Source organism: Rhagoletis pomonella, unplaced genomic scaffold, assembly GCF_013731165.1.
Source record: "Rhagoletis pomonella isolate Grant_MI unplaced genomic scaffold, Rhpom_1.0 Rhpom_scaffold_00013, whole genome shotgun sequence".
Classification (NCBI taxonomy): Eukaryota; Metazoa; Arthropoda; class Insecta; order Diptera; family Tephritidae; genus Rhagoletis; species Rhagoletis pomonella.
In genome coordinates, this window is record NW_023458567.1 from 8,587,752 (window position 1) to 8,598,333 (window position 10,582).

A 10,582-nucleotide genomic window follows, 5' to 3' on the forward strand; every position below is an offset into this window, starting at 1 on the left:
TTTGGGTTATCACATCTTTAACGATTTGATAATAAAGCAAGAAATTAAAAACAATCAGACAGGGTAACATATCTGTTTTCGTTTACCAGTTGTCAAAACCGCCTGCTGATGGGCTGCCATATTTTCCAATGTCGAAGTACAGACAAAACCCCTAATAAGTAATTTAATTTTGTGTAACTTTGTTTTATTATCCCCATTAAATCCAAAATGTATATATAAGTGCGGCTTCATTCCGAAATATTTTCTCAATTATAATTGAACAGTAGTGTAATCTTTCTTGAAACATTCCAATTTGACGTACAAATGTATGTGCTTCAGAATTTAGATAGATTAATATTTTTAGCATCTGGCAGCACAGGACTCGTCTTTCACGTTCAGCTCGCGAGGAAAGTGAAAATTTTAAAGAACTTACGAAAAAACCAAAATTGCGAGTGGTTTTAATCGAAAAATTTTATGTAACTGGTTTAGGGATTAGCAAAGCATATATTTTATAGTTAGCTGACATGTGGGAATAGAATCTGTAAGAGCTTCGATATATAAAGGGTTTGTTCTGGTGGAAGTCAGCCGAAAGAAAGGCAAGGCAGGGGATAGACATTAGCAATAAAGGTGAAGAAGGCAGTGGCAGAGACGGGTGACTTCGCAAACTCAGTACTGAGCCAGTCATACAAGAAGACGACTAGGAAGTGGAAGTTGTGAAGGCTGTAGCCAACAGATTTTTACACAGGGTCGTCGACTTGAAATCTTTGAGGTAATGGTTTTTGCGGTCTCATTGAAAAGTACAAAATTTCTTGCCCTTACACCCCCTATAGGCTAGGCAAAGAACAAGTGATCAAAGCAGGAAGTGTCAAACTCGTGCTGGGGCGATTGGCGACACGAAGCGGTCTGAAAAATTGAGCAACAACAAATAGCAAGCAAGGACAGAACAAAGAAACTATTCGACCACATTGGCTATTCAATAGCCAAGTAACTTGGATCGCACACGTAAAATCTTGGCCTTTCAAAGCAATGGAAGATACTGGAAGTGCCATTGTTGAAGAACAAAAACTTGCGGCTTCGCAAAAGTCGAAGAAAAGGCAAAGGAATAAAAAGGCAAATGGTAAGGGCTCCGCTGGCTGTTCTCAAAGTGAAAACTTACCTGAAGTTGCAGGCAACGTTAGTAGCGAAGCCTTGATCGCAGCCAATGGAATTACGGAAAAATTAGAACAACAGTTACACATTGCCGGCGATGGAATTCAAATGAATGGCGTGAAGGAGAAATGCATCAGATCAGTTGATAGCCATGCTGTTCAAAACGGGCATCACACAACCGCAAGCGATAACACGAATAGCACAGTGGCTGCGCAAAACACGCAGGCCGCACAGCATAAGTCATCACCCGAAAGTCCAGAGTGTGGAGCTTTGAAAAAATCAAAGAGTAAAAACACTAATCGAAATAATTTAGAAAATGAAAGTGATGCGGCATACCCAACCAGCGATGAGCCATCATCAGCAGTAATTTCAAGGCCTACGGAAGCTGTGAACAATGGAGCGGAAGTAGCTAAAGCGCAGTTGAAAAACGGTTTCCACGGTTGCATTAATGAACAAAGTAATGAATTGCGTTGCGAAGAGTCACAGCAACAGTGTTCATCAATTGCGATTCAAAAGCAATCTGAGCTGACACAAGCACTGATCAAAACCGATGTGTTAACTTCGTCTGCAGTTTCGAGGGCGTTAGAGCAAAAAGCTGCAGTTTCAGCGTCAGACACCTGCCCAAAACAGGAACAATTGTTGGCGACTATAGCGCCACTCAATAACGCTACAAAGGCTAACACAAACACTGCAATACACAATTCAAATAGCACTGCCAATCAGGATGAAGAAAATGCACAGCAAGCTATTACTATCCATAAAACTAATACTGAGAAAGAGTCGGTAGAAGAGCCATCCCTAACTGGAGTGGATACAGCACCCGCATTAGATTTGAGTAATGTACATATTGAGTATAAGGAATATGAATCGGAGCTGCAAATGCATGTGAGTTGGTATACAATTTGACGTCTTGTACCATAAAATAGTGCTGCATGCATTAATTAACTTTATCTAATTTTGTCTATAGGACATAATGCGTTTGATACAGGCTGAATTGTCGGAGCCTTACTCCATTTACACCTATAGGTACTTCATATACAATTGGCCGAAATTATGTTTCTTGGCAGCGCATGGTAATGAGTATGTTGGTGCCATAGTATGCAAACTGGACATGCATATGAATGTTAGGCGTGGCTACATAGCTATGCTGGCGGTGCGCAAGGAATATAGGAAACTTAAAATCGGCACAACACTGGTGCAAAAGGCAATTGAGGTACACACAATAATCTTGCTGAGTTTTTTGCTCTACTACAATAAATATAATTCTTCTATTTTGCAGGCCATGCTCGCTGACAATGCCGACGAAGTTGTGCTGGAGACCGAAATGCGTAATGTACCCGCGTTGCGTTTATATGAGAACTTGGGCTTTGTTCGTGATAAACGCTTGTTTCGTTACTATTTAAATGGTGTCGATGCGTTGCGTTTAAAATTATGGTTTAGATGAGATTGTGTTTAGTTGAAAATTCATTGCCACATTGCATGCACACATTATAAATATTTTTATTATATTATAATAAGTCTTATGCAAAGCAATTTCGGTTGAGACGTTATTTTTCTCGTTTACATGGACATTTTGATGCTAATTAAAAAACGAAAAAACCGACCAAAAAGGACTAAAACCAAAACAAATTACGAATAACGGATGAACAAAAGTAAATACATGCTGTTTTAGATTGTTTGATTTCTTTTTTACTTTTAATTATGGCTTATAAGCAACAAAGGGCTAATGGAAATGCGAAGACTCTGCCGATTTCTCAACTTTCTTGTGTACTATAAGTACAATTCTCTTAAACTGATTGAATTTGTAATGTTGTTTACTAACTAGCACTGGATGAAGTTTTTTGTTCCATAACAAATTTCGCGATGTACCTTTAATTTTGGGTTTTCTTAGTCTCTTAAGTCTTATAGCGAGGTTAAAATAATAAAAAAAAGAATTGTAAGACAAATTAGACTTGTTTGTTTTTGTTGTACGATCACAAGGAAGTAGATTTTCGAACTAGATTACGAATTTGTTGTGTAAGAAACTTAAAATTATTGTTTGCGCCTAATTTTTAAATTACAATTTTTACAAACCAGTTAATAACACCTCATCGCATAACAACAGTTATATAAGTTCTTAATGATTTATAAATATTTTCCTACATACAAAATTTTACTCAACCAAACACTGCAATACCGTTTTGTTTAAAAGAAAATGCTCTGTTTAACACATGGATACTTAAACAATTGTAAATAAAAACATACTGAATCAATCGAACTTTACGATTTTTTCTCGCAATAATATTATGAACACTTTAATTAGCTTAACTTTTCCGCAATTTATAAGAAAAATAAACACTATAAGGTTATATAAATATAAATGAAATAAGAAAAAAATATCGAGCTCGTCGTTTGTACATAATTAATTTTTGACTAATGAGCTATATTTTTAAACGAAATATACTTTTAGGCGTGCATTTTGTATCACTGCAAGAAAGCACTTCGCAGTACTTTCTAAAAATTTTTAATGTCACTTTGTATAACAAGAAAACATATCGTCGTTTAAAGTACAAAACCGCGTATCAACAAAATGCAAAGCCGCGTATCAAGTTTATGTAAAACCGCGTATGTGAGGTTGCATAAATTATTTTCTAGTGAGTAAGAGTACTCATATTTCAAAATGGTTCTCTTTTTTATAAAGCGCTCGCATTTCTGGATAGTATATATCAGGACGAATGGATGAGGATTGAGCCAAGAGCTTGTGTGAGCAAATCCAATTTTTGGCAGCAAATATCAGTTGCGCGCTTTTGCAAAATGACGATACGCGCTTTTGTACTTTAAACGACGATATGCATATGCAAATAGAAGTAAAATTTTATGCTAACAAAAACAAAAGCAATTCAAAACTGTGTAAAAAAAATAAGTTTAATTTGTATTAAAAGGTCTAGTTATGTTTTAGGAGTAAATTAAAGATACATATATGTATTTGGTAAGAAAAATCTTAAAACAAAAAAAGAAAATTTGAAGCAAATAAATAATGTGTCTATTATACGTATGTATATGTGCATATGTATGTATATGTATGTACATATGTACATGCATACATGCATACATAGAATAAGACAAAACTCACGCAACCAGTGCTGTTGAAAGAAAAAAAAATAAAAAAATAATGTCCAAAACGCGCCTTTTGCAACAGTTTTGTATGTGTAGTTAAAAACGAAGACAAATCGAGATATACAAAAGTATCAAATACATACCTGCAAACTGTAATTTCCCAATATGCACTTGCAAGCTGATAAGGTTATGTTCATAACCTCAATATTGTCTTCTGTTTCCTTTTATAATTTCTTCCGCTTCCGATTATCCATCTATTTCGTGTTTATCGATAACTAACACTGTTCTATTCATCGATCACCAAATTCTGTATATACACCCAACATTTGACGGCCATTTTGTAAGAAGTTAATTAGTTTGGCAAATCTCGGTAGTTGAAAATATGTGCTTCTTGATAAAAGTGTATTTATTAATTAAGTGGTAAAATTAACTTGGGCTTTTATGCAAATAAGTGATTGCTAACGTTGCATAGTAGTTATAGTGGCACCTGAGTTGAAACGTTTGTATTTATCAAACAGAATCGGTTATTTGCATAAATTTGCGTAAGTGTTTGCGAAAAAAGTCAAGACTTTGCTGTGCACATATGTATGTATGTTGGGACTTACTGCATATGTATGTACGTATGTACATACAACATATAATAAAAGTAATAGCAATTCACCTTCAATGCAGACTTACGCTGAAATTTTATGAAAATTGTGAAGCAAATTGGAGCCATCATAAGAACGGCATACTTTTAGGGGCTGCATTTGCGTTCAATCAAACACCGCCATTTTAATATAACTGACTCAGTAAGTGCCGTGTTCTCAAGTAGGTTTTAAAAGTTATCTTACAACAAATTTTAAAATCCCACTTGAGAAAACGGGTCTAAGTGTAAAGGACATTCTAACAGTCATGCAAAAGGAGACTTTGAAGATGCGGCGCAAAATTAAATGATTTAAGATCGCCCTATCTCGACCGCCGGTTCGAAAACGCTCGTATCTCAGCAAAAGGTGTAAAGCGCCCTATTTCAGAATTCATGATTGAAGAATGCCCTATCACAGAACTTGGTTTAAAAACGCCCAATCTTCATATAAATTCTATATATCAACAGCTGAGATGGGGCGTTTTGGAATCATTTGCTAAGACAGGGCGTTCTTCAACCAAATTCTGAAATAGGGCGTTTTCGAGACACGGAATTTTCAAACCGGTAGCCGATATAGGGCGATCTTCCACTCAGTCGTCGATATGTAAATGAAATCTTAATTTTATAGCAATGTAATATAAGTTGAACGTAGGAAATACAACTAAAAGTGCAATTCAATGCAGTAAATCGTTTAAAAATCCCCCAAAAAATATAACATAATTACATAAAAATCATGCGTGTGTACATATACATACAACTACATATAACCACATAATTGACACCACTACAATACTTAATCCATACATATGTACACCAATGAGCTACATAAACACATACCGCAATAAATGTGAGAAGAGATATGTTGACGATGAAAATAATTCAAGCAATGATTATAAGAATTAAATTAATGAAAACCTGTTAGAAAATGCAATTATTGATTGGATGCAGGTGAGTTGAAATTTTTCTTTATACATTTTACTTTATTAACATCAGTCAATACAAATGCATAACGATTTGATTTAAATATTTCCTATAGATGCTGCGACATAATAGAAGTATGTAAAATAATTAGCGCAAATCGGCATCCGATTTTGTAAGTGTAAAATCAAAATTACTTTACAGTAGAGTATTGTTACTGTAACTTATCCAATTCATAACCGTTTATATTGTTGAATCTTGGCGCCGGGTTTTCTATACTATGCGTCCTCGGGCCACAAAAGTCAGTGGCTTGATTGGTGACATATTTCTTGGACTCGGCAGTTTAGTTACTGGTTGCGCGAGTTACACACATTGCTAGACACAGCTAGATTGTATGAAGAAGCCATTGATTTGTTTATGACGGGTGCTTATGTTGTAGTTTTTGTAGCGGCTATTAAACCCAGCTCGTTGCCGTTTGGCTCAGGTAAAGGGCGGCCCTGGAAGTGCGCAACTTCAATAGGGTCTGTCCATAGGGACAGGGGCGTTAGCTGGGTGGGTTTCGGTGGCATGCAAAGAGGTGCCGTGAGCCATGTGGCGACTCTTCGCATGCCGGCTACTCGTTGGGCACATCTTCATTCACTCTGCTCAGGTACGACTTGAACCTGCTGCTTATTGTAAGGGCCAGTTTTTCAGTGTCAGTTTAAACTTATATCATGTAAAGTGCATTTTAATTAAACAGCTAATCTTGGTTTAAACCAGCAAACTAAGTTTAAACCACGTTCGGATTTAACCGTGCACTGAAAAACTGGCCCTTAAGGCGGATTGATAGTTTTGTCTGTTGGAATAATGCTCTTAATAAAGTGGCAGTTTCACTGAATCAAAGTGGGCCTTTAATTACATCTGATTTTCGAGTTGTGCCTCTTTTGAAGACGGTGTGCGACATGTATGTCCATATGCATGAACCACAACAAAACAAATCCCATCCATCACCTGTAAACAGATGTTTTTAGTTGTATACCGCTGTTATCGATAATTACCCAAAGTGGAAGTGGCAGACATTTCAGCGGATATACATTGCGGATACACATTGCAGTTATCGTTCAATGCTCGTACAGGAAACAGTAATCGATAAACTAAGTGAAGTGGCTATTTGAACGCCCTTTTTGCCATCGTTACCATCAAACGTGCCCTGTCATACATATGTACAAATAAGATGAAGATAAAAGAAAAGTTAAATTGGTGCATGCATAAAGTGAAATATTAACTGAATTAATGTGGGTCGTTTTATTGGAAGTTTTTCAAACTAATTTGTGTGTTAGAAAAAATATGTGTGTTTAATACACAAAAATAAATGCGCTGTAAGCAAGAAGCATTCATCTGTGCGTGACATTTGCCAAATAACGGAAGTGTCTGCTAGTATAAAACGCAACAAATAGATATATTTCACTTGTATTATCTGGGTGTTGATTTTTTTTTATAAAAAAAATACCAAATCAGGGAAAAACGCGCACTAACCTGAATTTGAATTTCATCGTAAACTTTGAGGAAATGCATAGTCATGCCGCTATACGTATTACCCTACATATGAACGAGTATATGTATGTACTACTTTGCACAAGCACTTCCTACCAATCAGCAAAGGTGGCCCGTGCGTGATTTGCAACATAATTTGCATGCGTGCATATACATATGTATACATATGTATGTATGTACAAACCATATGTGCATGCGTGTGTACTACAGGTGTATAAGCCAACGGCTGGACGTGTAACCCCAGCATTTCTGCATTTGTACATACCTCCATATTTTTGCTTTTACCGACGTGTTCAAAGCATCTTATTTGGAAAGCATCTTTGTGGAAATAAGTTAATAAAAAATGCATTGGCAATAGAAATGTATTTCTATGCATATGCAAATTTTTGTTTTGATATTTGTGCCGTGTAGAAAATATTTGCTTATTTTACTTTTATCTTGTGTTTACGGGTATTCCTACCAGCAGCTCTGGAGCTGGAATTGCCTTAATTACTTGTGCTCGTCTTAAATTAATGCAATTTGTGATGTGTGTATATGAATACAAACATGTATACATGCATATGTATGTATGTACATATAAGATAACTAGCTAAAACAAAAATTTGCTGCAGTTTTATGCTGCTACTATTATTATTATTATGCTGCAATTAGAGACGACTTAAATTTATTTAAACATTTTGAAGCCTTATAAATTGTATATACATACATAGTTTTTTTTCCTTATCTTGCAAAAACATTTTTTTCTAGGGCAATTATACTGATACGCCTATGTGAAAAGGTTTTATTTAAATTGATAGTACTTATGTATGTATATACTTTCGCAAATTTGTTTCTTATATTTTTCTACTGCGGCTACTTATGTACATACATATTTTTACATAATTTTTTTTTCTTTCAATCATCCAAAATAAATTGATTGCGATGTTGTAAAATATTTAGTACCTATGTATCTAGGTATAAATACATACTCGTAAATATGTAATTGACTTGCACGCGACTGTTTCATTATGCGTGAAATGATGGAATTTCTTTGCGCAAGATTGTGAAAAGATTGTATATAAAACAAGTAAGAAAGTCTAAGTTCGGGCGGAGCCGAACATTAAATACCCGGCGCAAGTATTAAATATATGTTTCTTCACCTTTCCGAAACCTACCGCTAGATGGTAAGCCGCGGTGTATCACTTTTGAGTAAATTGGCGTCCTTCAATTTCGTAATATTGAAGTTTCAAGCATTTCTGAAATTTACCGTTATATGAAAAGCGGCCGTAATTTTAGTCCGATTTCAATAATTTTCAACGCTTTGCTTTCATGTGGCAAGCACAATAACCACACCGAGTTTGGTACAAATTGGTAGAACGGTTACCGATATACATATATGTGATCATAAGTGGGCGGTGCCCCGCCCATTTTCCAAAATTGTACCATAAAAGTATTTCTTGGTAAAGAATTTTTGCAAGCATCAATTTTGAATAAATTAGCTTCAATATTTACTGATTTATCGAAGATTTTATATTTCTCTAATTACCGTTATATGGGATGTGGGCGTGGTTATTGTCCGAACTAAAAGATTTTTGGCCATTTGGTATGGTGTACCAAGGCCAACAACTGTGCCAAGTTTGGAAGAAATTAGTGCAGCGGTTACAAAGATATACACATGTAACCATAAGTGGGCGTGGCTACGCATATTTTCCAAAAATGTATAATATTCTTATTTTTCGTCTAAAAATTATTGTAAATATCAATTTTGAGTGAATTATCTTCAGTAGTTACTAAAATATCGCAGTTTTCGTATTTCTGGAAATTACCGTTATATGGGAAGTGGGCGTGGTTACAGTCCGATTTCGCCCCTTTTCAATACCAACCTACCTTGGATTAAGGGAAACCTACATACCAAATTTCGTTGGGATATCTCAATTTTTGCTCGAGTTATCGTGTACACGGACAGACGGACGGACAGACAGACATGGCTTAATCGATTTCTTTTTTCATCCTGATCATTTATGTATACATTTGTCTATATCTATCTCGATTCGTTTTGGCTGTTACAAACAACCGTTATGTGAACAAAATTAATATACCCTTGTGCACAAGTGCGCTCGGGTGTACAAAAAAACTGAGTGGCTGTTGTGATATTACAAATAAATCAACAAAGGAACAAACAAAAAATTAGTTGTTGTGTGCATAGTTAAATAAAAAATAAGTGCACTACAAAAATGTAAATACGTACAAAAATATATTTTATTAAAATTGAAGCCGCAACAAAAAAAAAAAAAATATTGTGGCACAACTTTCAGACTAGCACTTATTATGCATAAAGAAAGTATAACATTACTTGCCACCCATTTAACAGGCGACCACCCGAACGACCGACCGCCTACCGATTACGTAGCGTTAAATTGCATAAATTATTAATTGTGGGCATAGCATGCAAACATTTTCATTACAATAACTGAATTATGAAACTTAAAAAAGGATGGTTGCCGGCTGCTACTGGTTACTGGCTACTGACAACCGTCTGTCGACTGCCGGCTTGTTAACTGTCAGTTGCGAAGTGGTGAAATGTGCCGTCAATCCAAACACACACACAAATACAGATTTTTCTTTTTTTTTTTAAGTAACTAACATGTTTGGAAAAGCTTTTTCTTATCTTTTGCGCAGGTGTTTTAAAATATGTAGGCGAGCCCATAAATAACAAAAAATAAAAATTAAAATAAAAACTAAGTAAATATGCACACGAACATACATGTGTGCATATGTATGTGGATATTAGTTCTGTTCGTGATGCAAATAATTGTTACGGGTTTTTACGAAGTATCAGGATTCGCGATGTTTAAAAAACTAGCAAGGAGAGTAAAATGACATTTCATTCGAGCGATTTGCTAAAAAAAAAAGTAATGGCGTTTTCGTTTCTACAAATAATGTTGCCTTTTCATTGCCCAGTTCTTAGTGTTTTGTGCTAAGAGGGCAGTGATAAGGTACAATTTTTCGATAGAAACGAAAACGCCAACAGTATATATTTTGTTGCTTCATATATTTACTGAATTCCGATGATTTGAAAGGAAGTAGGCTGAAAAGGATGCATTCGTAATCGGAGTGCAGTTGCGGCCATAGTTGATATATTGAAGCATATGTTGAATAAAGTCAGAAGAAATATACACAAAAGTCCTATTTTTTCCACTCGAAATAGTTTTAAAAATTCTATAAAAATTTCTTATATTCGAAATGCAACCATGGCATCCAACTGGTAGTGAAACTTGAAAGTTTCTGCCGTTTATGCGACGC

The 10,582-nt window shown here is 35.4% G+C and overlaps 1 protein-coding gene across 1 annotated transcript; it reads left to right on the forward strand.

Annotated features, from left to right (window-relative positions):
* Nucleotides 1–1,157: 1,157 nt before the first annotated feature.
* Nucleotides 1,158–3,077, forward strand: LOC118748726 (N-alpha-acetyltransferase 30; the record flags this gene model as incomplete). The annotated part of the gene is given in 3 exon segments (XM_036483377.1): nucleotides 1,158–2,013; nucleotides 2,096–2,341; nucleotides 2,408–3,077. Coding segments are annotated over 3 exon segments (1,267 nt in total), but the record flags the coding sequence as incomplete, so codon positions are not given.
* Between the last annotated feature and the right edge of the window lie 7,505 nt (nucleotides 3,078–10,582).